Source organism: Mastomys coucha, unplaced genomic scaffold (genome assembly GCF_008632895.1).
Source record: "Mastomys coucha isolate ucsf_1 unplaced genomic scaffold, UCSF_Mcou_1 pScaffold20, whole genome shotgun sequence".
Taxonomy (NCBI): Eukaryota; Metazoa; Chordata; class Mammalia; order Rodentia; family Muridae; genus Mastomys; species Mastomys coucha.
The window spans coordinates 4,952,641-4,974,187 of NW_022196903.1; the positions used below are offsets into that span (position 1 = coordinate 4,952,641).

Below are 21,547 nucleotides of genomic sequence, written 5' to 3' on the forward strand. Positions count from 1 at the left end.
TTTTTATTAGCATGTATTAATTGTACAGAGGGATTTCACTGTAATACCCCCATATAGGCACTTAATGGACTTTATTATATTTCCCTCTTACTCTTTCTTTAAATTCATTTTTCTCTTATGTGTATTAGTATTTCATCTACCTGTATGTACGTACGTACGTATGTATGTATGTATGTATGTATGTATGTGCACCATGTTGTGTGTGCCTAGTATCTGTAGAGGAGAGGGGTTCAGATCCCCTGAAAATGGAGTTATGTATGTTTGTAAGCTACCATGTGGGTGCTAGAAACTGAGCCTAGATCTTCTGCAAGAACAGCAGGTTCTTTCTTCCATCCTCCTCCTTCCTCGTCTCCCCCCCCCACCCCACCCCCACCTGCATAGTACAATCTTGAGACAATATCATTGTATCTTCTTTTACTTGTTTCTAGGGTGTTCCCATGCTTTCAACATTCATATGTAGGACAGCCCTGTTTCCTAAAAGCTGGGTCTCACTGTCAGTTCTCTACTGTATTGTACCAGCCATCAATACTGGTCAGGTCAGTGGTGGGTGGCTAGCAACTGGTTCCCCTAACAGCCAAGCTGGCTCTCCTGCCCCTTTATCTTCTCTTCCCTGCCATCTGCCCCTCTCCTGCTTCCTCTTCCACAGCCCATCTAGTCTTCCTTTTACTTTCATGTGCTTCTTCTCCCTGCCCCTGCACAGATTCCACATGAGAGAAAAACCATGCTGTCCCTGTCTCTGTGAGTCTGGCTTATTTCACTTAACATGATTATCTCCAGTTCCATTGATTTTCTTCAAGATGACATAATTTTTTTCCTCTGTATGGCTGAATAAAACCCATTGTATATATTCATCATATTTTCTTTATCCATTCTTCTATTGATAGGCACTTAGGTTAATTCAATAACCTGGATGTCATGAATAATGCAGCAAAAATATGCCTATTACAGGTATCTCTGAAGAAAAGTGACTGGTTGATTTGGGCATATAATTTAGAGTGGTATATCTTTATCTTTCGATTCTTAGTTCCAAATTCCCAGGAGAGAAAATACGATTGCCACAGCTTTAATCACCCATTGAACATCAGTCAAATCAACTGTAGCCAGAGGAGCAAGATTATTGGGTACAAATATAGCAGCCAGGCCCAGACATTCTGTGCTGGGAGAGGATTCTTGAAGAAGGACATTAACTTGCTCCCTACCTTACAAAACATCTACTAAACTTACTTTTTGTAACACAAACTCTCAGCTTTGTGAAGAATACTTCTCTCTGCCCTTTCCCTCCCCCTATTTCCTCCCCCCTTTAGTCTTCTCTTCCCATCCATGTATAATTTTCAATTTTTTCCTTGACCATCTTTTCCTTATTATGCTCCTGTGCTTTGCTAACTTTAGTTGTACTGATGGCTTTAAATACAATACTGTGTACATGAGTAATTCCCATATTCATATATCTGCCATTTTCAAGTTCAGTACTAATGAGGAAGAGAAAGCGGTGATGATGGTGGTGGAAGAAGAGAAGGAGGAGGAGAAGAAGGTGGGGGAGGGGAGGATACAGAAAAAAACCTCTGTTTTAATATTCTCTGGGTTTTAAATTTATAGCTGGACTCATTCTCTTTTCCCCAAACTCCTTCCCAGTCTTGGTTGCACACTCCTGTTAAAGCAATATCTATCCTCTCAGGCATCCAGACCTGGAGCCTCAGAATTGTCTGATCTTCTCTGAAGCCTGACAAGATCAGCAGCTAAGAAGTCCCATTTGCATCTCTGCAACTTTCTGCATGACCTCTGCCATTCTCCTTATGTAGCCCATTGAACTCACAACAGGCTGCACTCAAGCCTCCTATATTGCCTTCTAGCCTTGCTCTCCAATGCATGTAAATTATTCTTACATTCATTTTTCTAAAGTATAGCTCCACTCATGATTTTGCACCTGTTCAAAATCTCTAGCAGTTTCTCGGGCGCATACTGAGTAATGTACACATCTTCCTCCACAGCCAGAGCCTTCCCTCATGTGATGCTATCTTCCACTGTCAATTAGCCAGGGCACACTGCAGGAAGGCAGGCAGGTCCGATGCATCCCCTTTCATGTCTTAACAACTTTTCTGTAAGAGGGAGTTTTCCTCTCCCATGGTTCCCATGATACTTTGTCTATCTCCTTTATCATAGAGGGTATATCCTTTTGGTCCTAAATAGATCACAATTTACCAAAGTGTGAGAGTGGGTATACTCTGCAGTTTGTAGAATAGAGGTCAGACACTTCAAAGATATTTAATAAGTAACCTCATGAAGAGTTACTATGACTTGGTGTAGTGTTATGGCTACTAAGCCTTCCTATAGTTTATTAGCTACATCAATATGGACCTCTTTAATAAAACACTGAGTAGACATGCCTCTAAAATAACAAAGAAGCTTCATTACTGCTGATGAGTGTTTATTTTTGGTTTTACTATTTCTGGTATATGATGATTTGTCTGCATGTATGTCTGGTCCCCTTGGAATGGACAGGATGGCATTGGATCCTGTAGGCCTGGAGTTCCAGACAGTTGTGAACCTGTCATGTGGGTTCTGGAATCCAACCTAAAGATCCTCTGAAAGAACAATACGTACTTAACTAAGGAGCCAGTTCTCCAGATGTTGAGTGCATTTTAACAACCCTTCAACACACTCACATTGGTGATTATAAAAAATTCTTCAATAGATGAAAAAGTTAATTTAGAGGCACATGGTGATCTTTATATACTCTCATCTAAAATATAATAAAACAGATTTCTTTCATAGGACTACCATTGCTTTAATATATTGCAGACCCAGTGTGCTTGAGAATTAAACAGAAGCAATGTTACAGGGCAGAAGGGAATATTGACCCCCCCCCCCAACTTGGGTTATCTTAATGTGTAGTTTTCTATAATATAGCCTCTAGCTTAATGGTAAAAGCCTAGTTATCTGCATGACTTTGAGGTGTGGGATTAACTTCCCACTTGGCAGTCACAGTTGCTACTGGAATTAAAAGCTAAAAAGAAAAAAAGAAAGAAAACAAAAAACTTGTGGCTTCTTGCAGGGATCTTTGGATATTTGTGAACTTTGTCATATTACCAGTTACAACTATATTTGGTTTCTACTAAAATATGTTTAGTTTCTTTTATTTCTTCTGAGTTTCTTTTAGAAACAAAACAAAGTTTTTCTAATTTACAGGTGATGGTCTGTGCTACAGTTAAATATTTTTCAGTTCCCTTAGACTGACTCTTGGGAATAGCTATTATAAAAAATGAGATAGGGCCACCTACCAGACAGCAGATGTCACATATTAACTAATCTTCCTCAGCTGCCTTTCTCTGCCAGTTCTGTTCTCTTTTCTTTTTCCTGTCGGTTTTAACTACCATTTGAAAGGTGCAATCTTCAGTTCCTGAGGCAAATAGTGACTAAATGTTGCCACTTTCCCCTCACTATTGAACAAATATTTATTGTCATCTGTTAAGCCCTGAGCACTGGGGAGACTTAGCAGCTGTAAATCTGGTAAATCTTCAAGACTCTTTTCTTGTAAACACAACAGAAATATTGTATAATAGGTTGGATGGCCATAAGTACATCAGGAAATTATGACAGGGTGTTTCCAGTTTTTAAAAAGGTAACCAGGAAGGTGGAGATATTTGAGCAGAAAACTGATAGCCAGGGGGAGTGTGGAGCAAGAGCATTTTAAAGGAAGGCAATGCCCAACATAATGACAGGCTACCGCAAGCAATGGAGAATTTGACTTTAAGCATCTCCCAGGAATATAAACCAGGCAAGGCTTTGTTGCTGTTATTAGGGATCCACTACAAGAGAATATAATCAGATTAAGGTGAACATCAGGGCAGATCTGTTCGGCGTTCTCTCCCAGCCGTGACCTCATTGTTAATCTGGACAGCCTGGATGCTACTCAGATTGGGGTTAGTCTGCAATGCTGCATTAGTCTGTTTTCCATCACCGCAACAAAGTACCCGAGGCAGATTATTTGGTGAATTGGTTCAGCTGGCTCATTGTTTGGGATGTGTAAAACTCTATGGTGGCAGTGGGGGTGGGGATGGGGTGTCTCTAGCTGATAGTCTTTTGTTAGCAGTATCCCTGGCAACTCTGGCAGTGATGTAGAGCATCACAGAGCAAGAGACAGGAAGCCTTTGTGTATGCATGTCTAGTCCCTCTTCCTCTTCTTATACAGCTTATAAAATCACCAGATTGAATCATGGGGGCTCCACCCTAATGTGCTTACCTCTAAAGCAAACAGTTTCAATTTCCACACTCTTACATTCTTATTTGTGTGCATGTGTGTATACCTACTGTGTGCCATGGTGTGCACGAGGAGGCCAGAAGACAGCTTCTAGAAGTTGCTTCTCTCTTTACTCCATGTGGGTTCCTGGGATGGAACTCTAGCTTTCATGCTCGATGCCCAAGCTCCCTCATCTGTGGAGTTATCTCACTGGTTCACGTTTCCACATGCTTTCAAAAGAGAAGACAAAACCAACCAACCAAACAATAATAACGAAACCACCACTAAATTGTTTACTTTATTAGTATAGATGTTTTGGCTGCGCGTATATCTGTGCCGTGGGTATGCTGGTGCCCTCAGAGGCCAGAATAGGGTGATCGTTGAGGGATGTTTAATCACACTGTGAACCCTGAGATTGTGTTATGGTGTGGCTCAGCCATTAACACACCTTGAATCCCTCTAGCTGGAATAATAACATGTCCTTACTACACACCTTTAATCCTAAACAATGAAGGTAAAGTTGGTTTGTAGAAGAAAGCGCCTGTGCTTTGAAGTGATGTCTGAGTAGTGGACAAAGTGATGAATCAGAGAAAGATCTGACAGAAAAGAATATGCCCAAGTCTCATGGAGAAGAAACAGGAAAGGGACAATACTTAAGGGGCAATGGAAAGAGGGGGAGGTGGAGGCAGAGGGGGGTAGGGAGAGACGGGGGAGCAGAGGAGGAGGCAGTTTTACAAGAAAAGTTTTACATAAACAGGATGAAGAGAGAATAAGCTATACATTATACACAGGTAAATACAGAAGGAGCCAGGGACTGAGAAGGAGTAGAAGATTAGAACAAATTGATAGAGTTAGTTTGAGGTCAAGCAGAACAATTCAGGAGAGGGAGGGAGGGAGGGAAGGAAAGAGAGAGAGAGAGAGAGAGAGAGAGAGAGAGAGAGAGAGAGACAGAGAGACAGAGACAGAGAGACAGAGACAGAGAGACAGACACACACACAGAGACAGAGAGAGACAGAGACAGACACACACACAGACAGAGAGAGAGAGACAGAGACAGACAGACACACACACACACAGAGAAAGAGACAGAGACAGAGACAGACAGACACACACACACACACACAGACAAAGAGAGAGAGACAGAGAGAGAGACACACACACAGAGAGAGAGAGAGACAGAGAGAGAGAGAGACAGAGAGAGACAGAGAGAGCACAGCTTGAATCCGTTTGTGTTGAGAGGAGGTTTGAACCAAAACAGCAAGAGTTCAGAAAGAACGAGGAAAGGGTGAGCTTATTCAGCAGCTGGTCTCAGAAGCTGAAAACCTAGATTAGATTATATGGAGGCTAAAAGTTTCCAGGGCTAGGCCTACATTAGCAGACTGAGGCAATAAGCCTTGGAGATGACAGTTTACCAGGAGAATAAAAGTTACATTTACATCTGGTGCCTAATTACAGGTGATGGTTACAGATAGTTGTGAGCCATCATGTGGATGCTGGGAATTGAATCTAGGTCCTCTAGAAAAGCAGCAAGTGCTCTTAACAGCTAGCTCATCTCCCCAGCTCTGAGTTTCCCCATTCTTAATATCTCACATTGGGGATAAACTTCAGCATGACTTTTAGGGGACAAATCATATTCAAACTGTGCAAGATACTAAGCCTGAAAAGCGTGGATAGAAGAACCAAGCAGATAGAACTGTTAGCTCTACAGGCTTCACAGTTTTTCATCTTGTTCTCTCTCTATGAGGGGCAGCATATTATTAATTGCACATAGTTGGGAACTTCTGCATTCTCCTGTTTTAAGTTAGTCTATGGATAGCCCTGGGATTTGCAAATTGTTGTTCCATAAATATCCAAAACATGAAGCCTGAGGAAAGAGCTGTTCATTAGTATAATCTTAATTATATATGTTTAGTTGGGATGGAGTGTTGTGCCCGTGCATGTGTGTGTGCCTGTGCATGTGTGTGTGTGTGTGCGCTTGCACACTTGAGTAGATCAGAAGATAACATGGGCAAGCTGGTTTCTCTGTCCTGAGTCCTGGGAATCACACTCATGTAGTCAGATTTGACAAAGTGCCTTCTTTTTTACCCACTGAGCCAACAGAGGTGTTCCTAAAGTTATCAACTTGTGCTTTCACTCCTCCAAGACAGAGCAGTGTAGCAATGGGTTTATAACTAACATTAGGCCTTATGTAAAATGTTCAGAGGTCATTATACTCACATTCAATGAACAAGGAAACTGCACTGGACCTGTCTATGCTACAGTAGTATAACCGTGGACTTCAAACCCAGCAGCCCATACTGTGGCTACAGGGTGTAACATTTACTTTTTCCAATGCTTCTATATTCTCTTGGCTTTTGTTACCTTCTGCAGTAAGAATACATTATCACATATTTAACTAACAGGCATTTGAAGGCAGGTGTTGCATTTATTGTAGCTCATTTAAATTCTTAGGTATGACCATCACTCCTTATTTCATGAGAATAAAGTTTTTAGAGGGAACCATGTTTTCTTGAATAAAGAGAAAATGATTGGAATTTCAAATAACTCATGATGAGATACCAGAAAGTGAAAATAGCATTGTAAGATCAGATAGTATCTGGGGGTAATTCAGCGGCACAGCACTTTGAGCAACCAAAGCAAGGCTCTGAGTTCAATCTCCAGCACCAGATGCATAACAAAATGGCACTTAAAAACTCATACAAATTCTCTCATTTAGATTTTAGGTACAATTTAAATTCATTATGTTAGATCTGAATGAACTAGAAACCTAAAATTATGGCCAGTTACATTGTTTTAGATCCAAACGAAATGCTACTGATCATTGCCAACTGTGGCTCACTATGACTTTAGAATCTAATGTGCTGAGGTTGTTCCACCCTCAGATGGAAGTGACCAGAGATGGCATTTCTATAATGAAGCTATGCTATAATCAAATCACCAACTTTAGACACTTGCCAATGGTTTGAAACCTTTATACATTTTTAGAATAAATTTGTTATAATCTTATTCTTGCTATTCCAAAAAACCACCAAAGCCATTTATTGTTTCTATTCACAAAAGGTTATAACTTAATATGAAACCATTTATCTTTAGATGGAAAAACTAATACAATAGACAAATTATGTCAAAATTTCAAGTCATTTTGTTCTATATATAATTAAAATATATGTTTTTCTGGAAAGTAAGAAAAGGGAGCTGCTATTCAGTTATAAAAACTCTTTTGGACATCTGTGAGCTACCATAAAGTCTCTTGATCAGAACATACATCTTATGCTTGGAGGCACTAAGGCACAGGGCTTCTTCAGACTCTTGCCCTGGTCCCTCTGGTCTCAGTTCTCAGCTTCCACTTAGCTGAGTAATCTCAGACAAGACAATTAGTGTCTTTGTGCCCCAGATGGGAAAACAGTGAGGATAATAACAGCACATACCTTGTGGATTATGTGAAGAATGAATGAGTTAACACATAATAATGAGAACAGTGGCTGGCACGTGGTGAATGTCTAGTAAATATTAGCTATTATTTTTATATGTGATAAAGCGAGGAACTATGACTAATGTAGTGGGATATAGTGCTAGATGCTATTTTTTTTGTTTTGTTTTTTGATTAGGCATCATCAATGTTTTTTCTAAAAAATAATTTGCTGTGCTTTTTCTTTTTTCTTTCTTTTAATTTTATTTTATTTTTGTCTGACCACACAGGGAAGCAGAGAGAGGTGGCTCCTCTGAATGAAACTGACCATTTAGTGCCTGAAATCAGGAAGCTTGTCAGTGTGGGCAGACACCAGGCATACACCAATCTGACATGCCACTTCTTTATTTTGTAAAATCTTATTTTTTTTTGTTTATCTCATATGAATTGATAGGAGGTATTTGATGTAGAGCTTTAATTATTCCTGATTAGGGTTTTATATACTTTTTTATGACCATCTAAAATCTTTGTACCTCTCATTTTCCTTGCAGAAGAATAACCCCAGCCCCATCACACAGAGGAAATGACCACAATGAATTGTTATGTTATGCCTGGTATTTCTCCCAAGAGACCATCTGCTCCTGGATAGTAAACTAGGTGCCTTCCATTAATAAATCTGATGATGTGATGATGTAAATTGTCTTGTCAACGACGTCTACAATTTAGAATGCGATGTTCTCCACCTCACCCTGTAACTACATTAAGACAGGTTGTAACGGCAGGTGCATCTTGTTCAAAACTACTCCTGAAGTTGTTTTGATTCACAAGGCGACTAAGACACTTAAAGACATTTCTTTCAAGACAGGGTTTCTCTGTATAGCCCCGGCTGTCCCGGAACTCACTCTGTAGACCAGGCTGGCCTTGAACTCAGAAATCCGCCTGCCTCTGCCTCCCAAGTGCTAGGATTAAAGGCGTGCGCCACTAAGATTAAAAGGGTTAGGGAATCCTTTATTCAGCTTTGACTAAAACCTCTCACCGGATGCAGGTGTATTTGCAAAGTTAGTTTGGCTTCAGCGTCCTCAGCCTCAGGTTGTAGAGAGCACTGGAGGGTGGAACCCTTGCAACTTGCTTATCGCAGTGCGCGCGTGCCTTTGGGTGTCCGGAGCACGCGCAGGGCACGTATGGACCCACTTTCCTAGCCTGACCCTCACCTCAAAGGCTGTCAACTCTGAGGTCCCTCCCTCCGCACGAGGCCCTCCTCTCTCATCCACTCCCATGCTCCGCCCCCTGAGCGGAAACGTGGTACTGCAATTGGCCGAATCTCCTCTCACTCCGACTGCCCAACCAATCATTGCAATCCTGTAGTAGGTTGGCGCTGCCAATCAGGGAGCTCGCAGCCGCAGGAGCCCGGGGGTCCGGACCGCCCAGAGGCGGGGCCGGAGGCGGGGCGCCGACACTGGATTAGTTGCCATTCGGAGTGAGAAGCGGGTCGAGGTGGCGGCGGCAGCGGCGGAGGCGGCGGCGGCGTTTGCGGTGGCGCGGGCTACGCGCAGCGCGAGGCGCCCCGAGGCCCCTTTCTCTCTTCAAGAGGCCAAAGTCCCGGCGCTACCCGTGGTCGCCGGGTCCTGTCGCGCGGGCGATCCCCGCCAGTGCCGAGGAGCCGCGGGAAGCCGGCGAGTGCCCTGACAGCGCGATGCCCCGGGCGGCGGAGGCGGCGGCCGTGGGCTCGACGCGGGCTCGGCTGTGAGCGCCCCGCAGAACGCCGCGGGGCGGTCGAGCCGTTGGACGTTGGCCGTCGCGGCGTCCCCTCCCCCTCGGCGGCGGGGTGCGCGTCGGAAGGGGAGCCCCGCGGCTCCGCCCCTCGCCGCCCCTCCCCCGTACACATCGCACGCACCGCCGCGCCGGCTCCCACACGCTCGCTCGCTCGCTCGCTCGCGCGCCCGCCCGCCCGCCCGCGGAGCCACCATGTCCACTGCGTCCTCCAGTTCCTCTCAGACCCCTCACCCCGCGCCGCAGAGGATGCGGCGCAGCACCGCGGGCTCCCCGCCCGCCGCTGCCGGGAGCGGGACGGGGCCGGCCGGGAGCTGCGCACCCGCTGCGGGAGCCGGCCGGCTGCTGCAGCCCATCCGCGCCACGGTGCCCTACCAGCTCCTGCGGGGCAGCCAGCATAGCCCCACGCGCCCGGCCGCCACCGCCGCCGCGCTCGGCAGTCTCCCCGGGCCCGTCCCGTCCAGCCCGACTCCACCGCCGGCCGCTGCCCCAGCCGAGCAGGCGCCTCGCGCCAAGGGCCGCCAGAGACGGTCCCCCGAGAGCCAGCGGAGGAGCAGCTCACCTGAGAGACGGAGTCCCGGCTCGCCCGTGTGCAGAGGTAGCGAGCCCAACCCTCCTGTCCTCCCGGGCTGCGTCTCCCCGACGGTGCCCTGCGTGGAAACTTCAGCCTCTCCGGGCTTCTGTTTGCTAGTGCATTACCGAAGGTGTGAAAGTGGCTTTGGGAATCTCACCCCCACCCCTGAGGTCGCTTGCAGGGCTTTGGAGGAGCGACCTGAAAATCAACTCTTATCTGACCCCTCACACCGCCACTCAAAAGATTTTTATCTCGCATCCCTCGCCTGCAAAAGAAAAGTGTTTCGGTTTAAGAGCTTATTAGCTTTCTGTGTTAGGAGCCGGGCGAAACCCTTAAACACGCAAACTCTCTAGCGGTGAATAAGGTGGTGGTGGTAATCTCTGCAGCCTTTGTGCTTCCCCACAAAGTTCTTGTCTGGAGTTATGTTTGTGTTTTGGAGACTTGATGGCGGTAGTTAGGTTGTTAGGATATCCTTTTCATGTGTAGGGGAGACAGTTTAAAGTGTATGGTGTTTATCCACCCTCTTCTCTACTTTATATAGTCATGCATTAGATCACTATTGTACTACAAATGGCTCATGCCCGAATGGTGATTTTCTTGGTGAATTTCTTAAAGCCTGTTTGTGGAGTGTGTTCATTTTTTCCTTGCATCTTTAAGTATACTTACCAGTTCAGCTGAGCTGGGTAGGGAATCTCAAGTTTCTTTTTTGTTAGGTGTCAAAGGTAATGGTGAGTAGGTGGATGCTATGGACTCCCCTTAATGTTTTCTGTTTGGGTTTGGTTTTGTTTATGCCTAGGGACATAGTACATGAACTAGTTGACTCCTGGGGGAGAAAAAGAAAATTAGGCAAAACAGGGACGTAAAGGCCATAAGGGAGAGTCGAGTAACTAATATTCTTAGATACCAGCCTAGAGCCACACAGCTGCTGCTGCTGCTGGTGCTGCTGCTGCTGCTGCTGGTGCTGCTGCTGCATTGTGGAAGGGATCATTCGGAATAGGGAAAGAAAACAACAACAAAAAACTGCTCAGAAGGGAAATACTACCAAGCTTCATACAATGTTTATGTGGTATGTGGGATTTTTGTTTAAGGTGGACGTTCTTAAGGTGTTTAGAGTTAGAGAAAGGGATTGCAATACGATAGATCAAAGTTTAGGTGTTTTTAGCTTTAATTTAGACCTGTAATTAGCATGTTGCTAAAGCACTTGCTTTCAGCTCCCTCGATGGGATGGTAAGCCTCCGGGTAGGATGTAAGTGCAATGGAAGAAGTGCAAGAGCACCGAGAAATACATCCTGTAATCTGTATGCACCAGGAGGAATTTGTTCCCCCACTCCTCCCCCAGGTCAAGCCAGCTGCTGCAGAAACTGACATCCTCCAGCAAATCCTGAATGAATGAATGAAAACAACGTGATCGCCCTAATAATGAACACAACTGAACACACATCTTTGGCTGTATTTTATAGAAAAGTCCACCATTTTCTAACAGATTAATGCCATATGCAACTCCCTTGCACATTTTCTGGAACTGTGTTAAATGAAAGGTAACAGAAAGAAAAGAAGGCAGCAGCAGTCACAGACATTTTGGATGATTTAGCTTTAACAGTTCGTTAATGGGAGTTTGGGGATTTTCTTTTAGGAACAATGTAAAAAAAAATAGAAATTGTAGATTGTGTGCAGAGAATTTTGTGGGCAGAGTTTGAGAAGTTTTGGCAGTGGCTGCAACACTATAATGGCTACCTAGTACCTCCTATCTTTTTGTTGATAAACAATAACATCTTAGCACAGATAATAGTACAACTTGTTTTTCTACATCCTTCAAAAGCCCTAATTGCTTAGAAATTACATGCCCCATCATGAAGTAGTTTTAATGAAATTTGTGATCAGGCTTAAATTCTCTTTGTTGTAGAATGGCACACCAGACTTTAATGCAATTTTAATGCAATTATGATGAAAACAGTCTATTTGTGCAGTAGACAGCTTTGCAGGGTCACAGCTTGTGTTAGGGATTGAGGAGCATTCTATGCTTTAGTTCTGCTGTTTATAACATCAGGTGTTTTGCCAGTTTCTTGGATAGGAGTGATTTTTGAAAGCATGCTCTCATGCTCCTAGTTTCTTGATTGTATTAACACTGATATTTGTCCACATTCTGCCTTGTTCTCCTCTGCCCATATTGAAAGTACAACATATAAGTAATATGTTCTGTCTCTTTAGCCGCTTCAGATCTAGCCTGTGAGTTAACAATTTCAATTAGTTTCTTTTGAATTTACTGTGGTTCTTACATCAGTGGGTTTTAGTTTCCATTGACCAAAGCTCCTGCTGCTGCTGCTGCTGCAGACACTGACATCACTCTACTGCATGAATGAAAAACAACAACGTGCACCATTTCTTCCTCTGCTCTCCTCCTTCCTTTTTTTGCACCTTTCAAGGTGAGGGGATAGACATTATATTATGCTTTGAGAAACTACACATTAAGATTTTTAGGTAGACATTGACTCAAGGGATATGTATTTCATGGAGATATATGTTGTTTACAAAAAGCTTTAAGAGCTATGGGTGTTTGGATTATGGGTGATAAGGAAGCATTCAGAATTTTATTGACTTTGTCTAATTGTGGAAGAAAATATAGAAAATAAGTTATATTTTTTTATCACAAAGAATTGTAAACAGAATTTTGAATCCAGTGTCAGTGTTTTTCTCAAACACTCCTAGCATACATATTTATGGGGTTAAGCTAAAGTAATAGAGAGTTGACACTTATATCAGAAAGTGGGGAGAAAACTGAATTCTGTAAATAGAAACAACCAGTTTTAAGTTTTGTAAACAGCCAGTTTTAAACTTTATCATATTTTAACATCCAGCAGAAAGATAGTAATTCTCTTTGTTTTTGTACCATAGCTTTAGACAAATGACTTCGTAATGGAATATGCATAAACCTGCTAACATCATGCTTTATTTAAAAGACATGGAAATTACAAATTGAAAGTTGTGTTTGGTTGGTGTTCCTGGATCATTCTCTTTTTGTATTTTTCCTTTCTTGTGTATTTCAAAACTTCAAGGTTATTATTCATAGTTATTTCTGAACTTCTGCTATTAACAAAATGTCATCCTTTCCCTTGTTTGATTCTGAAGGGTCTTGAAGTGGTGAATGACAAGCTACTGAATGCATCCTATGGTTTCCTGTGATGTGTTTGTAATAGGTGTAAAATCATGAAGTATTATGCAAATAGTTATTTTTTGTGGTGGTAATATACAAAACTCTACCTTTGAGATAAGTAGAATAATTCAAATTAAGAGACTAAAAGCAGAGTATTAGAGTTAATGACCTTTGAGATAAAGTCATTAATAATGATTTAAAGAAAATATAAATTAGTTTCTTTCTGAAATCCAAGAATAAACCCATGGATTTAAACACTAAACAAATAAGATAGTAGGTAACAAATAGAAATCCTTATGTCTATAAATATCCAAATCAAAGAATTATAGGTTATAAAAGAGGCAAAACTAATTGCATTAAAGTACTCTATTTGGAGAGTCCTGCTTATGTTTATTTTGCCAAATCTAGTAACAAAATTTCTGAAGATCTGGTAACTCAAAAGTTTCTTCTATGAAAAATAGTGCGTTAATTTTTGACTCAACCTACCAGATTTTTAGAAGGCCTCCTACTCCTAAGAAATTGGAGTGGCAATTCTAGAGTGAAATTTGATCAGATTTTTTCCCCCCTCAGGAATCTTGAAAGGCTTTTTGCCATATATAAAGAAATTATGCATATTTTAAAAGGTAATACAAAGCCAGCCAGCATAGAATGTGTAAGTGCAGGCCCTGTATTAATGTACATACATGTGCTTAACTTGTTCATTTGCTTTAAGTTTTAAGCTTTTCATTATTTCCTCTTTTTGAGACATTTTATTGTCCTTAGTAACATTTTGCTATTTTTCTCTCTGTTTAGAGATACTCTTCAATTGCTCTTTTGAAAGTTTATTATCTGATTAATATTTCTAGAGGATGAGGTTCTCTGTACTACTCTACCCCATTTGAAATTTATTTTTCTAAGAGTCATTATGGGAAATTATTTCTAAACTGAATAGAATGAAAATGCATTAAGACTTAGGCTTCTAGCCAGGCGGTGGTGGCGCACGCCTTTAATCCCAGCGCTTGGGAGTCAGAGGCAGGCGGATTTCTGAGTTCGAGGCTAGCCTGGTCTACAGAGTGAGTTCCAGGACAGCCAAGGCTACACAGAGAAACCCAGTCTCGGAAAACCAAAAAAAAAAAAAAAAAAAAAAAAAAAAAAAAGATTTAGGCCTCCACAATAATCTTTGAATTCTGATTTTGGGGAAAGTTCTTAAATCTCTATTTAGTTGAACTAAATAGTGTTAATTTATGGCTCTGTTTTTTTTTTTTTTCCCCTTCTGTCAGTTACCTTAATGGTGCATAAGCTTGCAAAATCAGTGAATGAGTAGCCAAGTTACTTAATCAGTAATTTATTTTGTATATTTACTAATTTTTGTTTAATGATTATATTTTCCTAAATATTATTTCCATGAACATATGAACATTAAATATCTAAGGTGTATAAAGTAGGTTAATGAATTTCTAACTGTATATAGTTTTATGTGTGCTTATTGAATTGAAAATAAACTGATTTACTCTGGTTTACATTTCTGAAAAGAATAATTATGATGTATACATTAGATAAATATTGAAAGATAATGACATTTTAATTATTTTACTTGTGATAATGTGAGTTATATTTAAACTAAAGACATAAAACTCAGCGCCATGAAACAAACTAATTGTAAATAAAAGAAAACATTCAAATTAATTCTGAAATTTAAAAAAATTTAAAAACCAGTTCTACCAAACTTTTATTTGCTGCTAATACTGTGTCAAGGTGCATATTAGCAATGGCTCTGGGTCTTAATTTTATTTCAGTCTTTTTCCCAGTGCTTAGAATTCCCAGACACCACCCAAGTTGGCTTCTTTGTAGCACCTGTCCTGGATCTGTTCCTGGTACTGTTGTCATTTTTGTTCCATATATATTGTTTGTTCTCCTCTTGAATGTTAAGAAACCAAGTCTTTGACAGCCTTTTTAAAAAATCCTACATATTATTTATTTAAAAAGAAGTCGAGCTGATCTACCACATGGTCTCTTAACTGGTCTGCTAAAATTACACTGAAGAGAGAGAACACTCCTCAAGGACTGACGGAATGGCTATAGTGCCAAAACCCTTACCCTTTGTCTGGACCCCTAGAAATGACCAGAACATAATTAGTTTTTCTGGTAATTTATGAAAATATTTGTGGTTATCCTGCAAAATAAAATTTAGTAGATTAGCAGTAAGTCTGAAGTATCAAAGAATATTACATATGAACAGATTGTCCAAAAAATACCTATCCAGAATTGTTATTTTTATAGAAATAGATACAGCTGATACTTTTATCATGGTGGTTTATTTCATGTCGATGTTGTTGAGGCAAATAGGAGGAAGCAAGTTGATGAGTACTTGGTGGCTTCCTTTGTATTGTCCTGTCTCTCTAGTTGCTGTAGATAGAAACATTGGAGGGTGACTGTTTGCCGAGCTATGTATACTTTGAAATTCAGCAAGAAAATGAGTGTAGAATTCTGTTTTTTCAGTTCTAGATTCTGTGTTGATTCCATAGTTGATGAATTGCTGAGATTTTTAGGTAAAAGAAAGGCAAATAGATTTTCTTTTATGTTTCCATGGCATTATTCTGTTGTGCTGGGACATGCTCTGATACTTTCAGAGCATCTAAAAATGTTAGGACAGTTGGCTGAATGTAACTAAAACGGAATATGGAAGGATGGCCATTTTCTCTTCTTGCTTCTTACAGGGGAGGTGGTCCAGGGAGTTATTTTAAAGTTATCACTCTGTTATATATTTTCCTTCCATTTTTGAAACTGCTCATAGTAATAAATATTGTCTTATTTATCTAGTATGGTCATGGGGAAACTTATATATATATATATATATATACATACATACACATGGTGGAAATAGAGATGGACATTGCACTTTGTTCTTGGGCTGGGGGAGCTCAGGTTTATGAACATCATTGTGTCTGGTCTCATTTACATCTAACTAGCTGTTTCTTAAATTACATTACACTGTGCAAAGTGCTTTTCTCTTTTCATAAATCATAAGAATTAGTTATATATGGTGGTAAACTGACTTGACTAATGCCTAAAGAATTACTAAGCAGGTACTAGTCTCAAGTAATTGTCTCAGAAGCTGGCAGTAGCTCTAGTCAGCTTTCCTGGAAGCCAACAGCCATGCTTACAGTGTAAGTTTGAACTCCACATATATAATTTAACGGAGTGCCACTATGTTGTACCTTAATTATTACTTACCAAAATTAAGAATGAGTTGAAGAAACTAGTGAAACCCATAATAGTGTGGCAAGGTTAGTGTTTAAGATTATCTGCAAAGTTATTACAATTAAGTATTTCTGCTGTCATCTAGCAGTATTTCTAAACAAAAAACTAAAAAGCACTGTTACTTGCTGCCTAGTATTTCTGAGGGTCAAAAGTACTCATAAACTGCTCATAGTAATAAATATTGTCTTATTTATCCAGTATGGTCATGAGAAAACTTTTTGAAGAGTTCATTATCTGATTTTTATCTTTTCCAGTATTAGAAATTTGTAAGTTAATATAGTTCTTAAGAGAATATTTAGTTGACTGGGTCAACTAAATATAGTTTAGGGTAGCACAAGCTGTCTGTCTTTCTGCCTCAAGTTCCTGAGTTCTTGGATTACAGGCATGCTGTACAATATCCAGTCTTTGATCATTCGTAAGAATCTTTAGTATCTACCTATAGTTGCATGTTTAAAACGTTTTCTTTCAAATGTCAGAACAGTGGAGTGGTCCAGAGTGTTATTTTAAAATTATCACTCTTATGTATTTTCCTTCCATTTTTGAAACTGAGAATAGTTTCGTTCCACGGCTTCTGTAATTATGTCTGAATCTACTGCATTCATTGCATATATATAATGTTCTCCCATAGTTTAATTTTGGGTGATGTTACTGGCCTTTGTGCATTCTGAACCCCCCCCCCCACACACACACGCACTTTGTTGTAGAAGTCTGAATTGTTGTTGAATGCAGTTTCTTCTGGAGTATTGTAGGAGGTGTAGCAGTACTTAATGATGCCTTTTGAGACCACTGAAATGAGTTTGACTTGGCTTTCACTAAAATACCTGCTACTACTGATGAGAATGGAAAGTAGTAATTGTTCCTATTTAGCTTTTATGTGCTGTTTTTGTGGAGTGCTCAGTGACTCATTTGTTTTTCTTATGCTCAGAGTTTACCTATTTTTATTTTTATTAACTTGTAGTTTTTATTTTAAAGTAGTATTAGCATTATAGCCTTTAGAATAGTTGCTGTTTTCACTTTGCATAAAAAAAGTTTTTGCCATGCACTAAAAAAGTTAACATATTTATATAGATAACTACTATTTAAGGATTAAATTTTACACCTAACCTATGGAAGAGAAAAACAATTGCTTGATAAATCATATTTTTGTGTCAGTCTTTTCTAATGTTGTGAATAGAATACTGAAGAAAAGTGTATGGCCCTGAATATAACCATGTGGTAAGTCATCTGAAATTTTAAGTGGGAATTTGGGAAATAGGGAGGTAAACTACTGTTGTTTTATATTCATTAAAAATACTTTATTCTTGAAGTTTCTCAGTATGGGGGGAAAAGAAAGAAAACCGAGTCAATACATAGTGGAGTTGCTGAATCTTTGTATGTTTGATTCTCGTTATTAGTCCATCATTGCGTGTAGCTTTTTACTACCCTGCCTATGCTCCAGGAATGGGCCATACTACGAGCCCCCTCCGAGCTTCCCTTGAATCCATGGATAAAGGACACACACACACACACACACACACACACACACACACACACACACACAGTTGTTCATTTTCTTTTTTTCTCTCTCTCTCTCTTTTTTTTTTTCCAGGCTGTGTAGCTCTGGCTGTCCTGGAACTCACTCTGTAGACCAGACTGGCCTCAATCTCAGAAATCTGCCTGCCTCTGCCTCCCAAGTGCTGGGATTAAAGGCGTGTGCCACCACTGTCCGGCACAGTTCTTCATTTTCAACTTTCCTTCTAGGCACAATTGCTAGGTACTATCTCCTGCCTGGAAAATATGCCCTTCTTCTTAGCTCTGTTCCTCCTACCTGCCCTAACTTTAGTTGGTCAGTTGAAGCTAGTCCCTGCTAAACATCTCTGACCGCCCACCTGTTGGAGCAGCCACAGCTCATTGATCCTCCTGAGACCTCACATGGCCGCCTGCTTGCCTCCAGGGACCTGAAGTCCTGCCTGTACCTTCCACCCAGCAATTGGCCCATGGCTTTCTGTACTGACAGGACAGATCAAGAACTAATTGGGGAACAGGACCTTAGCATCATATCTACCCCTGTAGTCCATAATTAATGTAGCTGTTTGCAAGTCCTTGACAGTTTAGCTGAAGTTTGGTTCATTTTTTTAAAAATTATCTCACTGTTTCTGTAACTCTGTATGCAAGGTAATTTTGGTGGATATGTCTGCTTCACCTAATACACCTGTTTCTTTTAAGAGGCCCTGCAGTAAATATTTATTAAATCCACATATAGGATTTACAAAGATTTCTGTTTGAGCTATATAAATATACATGTGCACACACTGAGAGACAAGTATGCATACTCTGAATGAAATCACTGAAGAATGATCATAAGACATGAAATCTTAAATCTACACATGATAGGTTAAATTTAATAGGTTATATTTATGCTGTTCCTTTTATAGAATATTAACTAATTTTGGTCACTTAAGGGTTTTTGTCTTTGTTTTGGACTTAACATTCAAATATGGTTAAGCTTGGGAAAGCACTGATTTAGATCTTTGTATGTTGTAGAAGAAATCAGTGTTATAGTGTGCTTTTTTTGTGTAACATACAAGGTTTAGACACAATTAAACATGTTTTTAGTTATAAAGTATGAAATGTACTAAATGACTTTAAAATTATTGCTTACCAAGTTATTCATTCAAAAGACTAACACAAACCAATATGTAAACCAACCTTGACCTTGAGACATTTTCCTAAGAAGCCAAAAGTCTGAAATGTAAACAGACATTTTTCTCATAATATTTTGACCCATGTACAAATTCTCCTTTTGTTGTTGTTTTTTCGTTCCTTCCCATCTCCCCACCTTCACACCTCAAATTCATGGCTTCTTTTCCTTCTTATTAGTGTTACACTCATACCACTTATTTATATATAAAGCATAACTACATAAATACAACCTGCCAAGTACATTTAGTGTTGCTTGTATGTGTATAACTGCTTGTTACTGGATAGCCAGTTAGGGTGCTCATCCCTGGGGAAGAGCAATTCTCCCTCTTTGAGCAGTCAATTGGAATTCTGTCAAGTGGATTTTGACCTAATGAGATTCCATGGAATAAGGATCTAAATTTATTATATTTCCAGTAATTTAACACCATCATGCCAAAATTCAGTGGTTCTTTAAGTTAGAAATGTAATTGTACTATCTCTAAAACCCAGGTAGGGAGAATATGAGTTATATATTAACTTGTGTTTTATTATGATGAAAAACTTAAACTGTCAGGCAGCTTTTCAGGTGGTTATTTGCTTTACTGATTCTTTAACTTAATGTATAAGTAAAATGATATAATTTACCAAAATATTATTTGAACAAACTGTTTAGGAAGTCTTATTACACAAGGTTAGGCTCATCTGAGGTTGTTAAAACATATTACTGAGTAATATTGTTTCTTTTTGCTAAATAAATGTTCTGGCATTTAGCAAAATTAGCTAATACCTTAAGAAGCTGAAATGAATATGAATATATCATTTCCATTACTTCCCCAGAGTTTGAAAATTCTTAGAAATTTGGAATTCAAATAACTCCTAAAAAGGAAAGAATTCCTGTACTAATTATTCTTCCTCTCCCCCGCTCCCCTGTGAAAAGATGTGTTTATTTTAGATAAATATTCCAAGGTCTCTTATGTAATTGTGTCCTAACCAGATAAACAAATAAAAAGTAAAGAGGCATTACTCCATATAATACTCCATAATAATAGTGCTATTCCTAAGCAGCCTTAGGAAGTAGTTCTTCCTTGGGAAGAGCTTTTAGAAACCCCTATATTCTTCTCACTGTCAGAAGACAAAACCATGAGTAAACATCATTAGACTAGTCATTTATTTGTAGGAATGGAATCTTTTGTTTATAATTAGATATTCCCAGAGGGTGTTTTTTGTTTGTTTGGTTTTTGATTTTGTTTTGTTTTCCGCCTTTTAACATAAAGCTTTCCAGGTTGTGAGTAGGAAAGGGGAGGAAGGGAAGAGAAGAGAATGAGAACACATATGTGCCAGGGTGCTTTGAAGAGCATGTTCCTTTCTCAGTCACCAGATGAGAAGTTCTTAGTGTTCTCTCCACATAGTATAGAGGTTCATGGTAGTACTTTTTGTAGTACTTCCATTTTAGTATAGTGAATGGTAGTGACTCAAATTTAGCCCACTCACATAAGATAAAGTCAGTGGAGACCCAACCAGGTTTAGTTTTGAAATTCTGTGATTGAGGTAATTTACTACTTATGTCAGGACAATTATGTTTCTTTCCTGGAGGAAAATGGTTTAAGTGTTGAGCTTGTGTACTAAACTGCTTCCTATAAAGTTATTTGATGAGAATAGATTTGTTGTGTTGGGGTTTGGAGAAGAATTATTTAGTGTCAACATGTTAACTTTTAAGAATCATTAAACATAACTTAAAGTCATGGTTGTATCCAGTATATTATTTTTAAATTTTTGTTAGTACCTTTTTTCTTGGACCTATGTTTTCAGAGAGTAGAGTATACTATACTCTTTTAGTGTGGAAATAATTGTTCAGAATACATGCTTTGAAAAAGTGGAATAAAATTGTTTTATGGTACTAAGAGAATAAAATCATTTAACTGTATAGTTTCAAGTTTGAATCATGCTTTAATGATTCATTTGTACAGAGATATAATTTAGAAGAACAGTTATAAGTATCAGGATATTGAATTATTCAAGTTTAAAGTCAAGGACTTGATGCGGAAGTGGTTTCTTTGTTGGCACTGTGGAACACAGTCATGGTAAACCTAGAGTACTGGAAAATATGGTGATGATGGTGGTGATGATGATGATGATGATGATGATGATGATGATGATGATGATTTGTTTTGTGCCAGCATAAAGCTTGACTTTCCTTCTAACTCATTTCTCCCTTCTGACCGCATATTGTTTTGTCTCAGAATTCTTTTCAATATATTGGTTTCTTTATATTCCCTCCAGGTCCTAACTATCTCCTGTTAGACTATTGACTGCTTAGTCTTCTTAAGAATTGATACCACCTAGGTCTTTCCCTGTTATTAGGCTTTTATTTCGCTATTTTTCTACATATAGTCTATCTTTAGAAGAAGAAACAAAAGTGATTTTTATAAAAGATTTCTTGGGCCAGGCGGTGGTGGCGCACGCCTTTAATCCCAGCACTTGGGAGGCAGAGGCAGGCGGATTTCT

At 39.8% G+C, this 21,547-nt stretch overlaps 1 protein-coding gene, 1 long non-coding RNA gene and 1 other non-coding gene across 4 annotated transcripts in view; 1 reads left to right on the forward strand and 2 right to left on the reverse strand.

The window, feature by feature from the left end:
* Positions 1 to 427: 427 nt before the first annotated feature.
* Positions 428 to 548, reverse strand: LOC116100131. Its single transcript, XR_004122484.1, has one exon. It is a non-coding gene; the product is annotated as a small nucleolar RNA SNORA65 (small nucleolar RNA).
* A 6,090-nt stretch (positions 549 to 6,638) lies between these two features.
* Positions 6,639 to 9,493, reverse strand: LOC116098572. The gene is made up of 2 exons (XR_004121873.1): positions 8,683 to 9,493; positions 6,639 to 8,395 (listed from the first exon to the last, which is right to left on the reverse strand). It is a non-coding gene; the product is annotated as an uncharacterized LOC116098572 (long non-coding RNA).
* A 4-nt stretch (positions 9,494 to 9,497) lies between these two features.
* Positions 9,498 to 21,547, forward strand: part of Glcci1 (glucocorticoid induced 1) — a 72,829-nt gene continuing 60,779 nt past the window's right edge. For both annotated transcript variants that reach the window (XM_031381162.1, XM_031381164.1), the window contains exon 1: positions 9,498 to 10,014. In XM_031381162.1, coding sequence (XP_031237022.1) covers positions 9,612 to 10,014 — 403 coding nt within the window. In that variant the 5' untranslated portion in view covers positions 9,498 to 9,611. The remainder of the gene's footprint in view (positions 10,015 to 21,547) is intronic.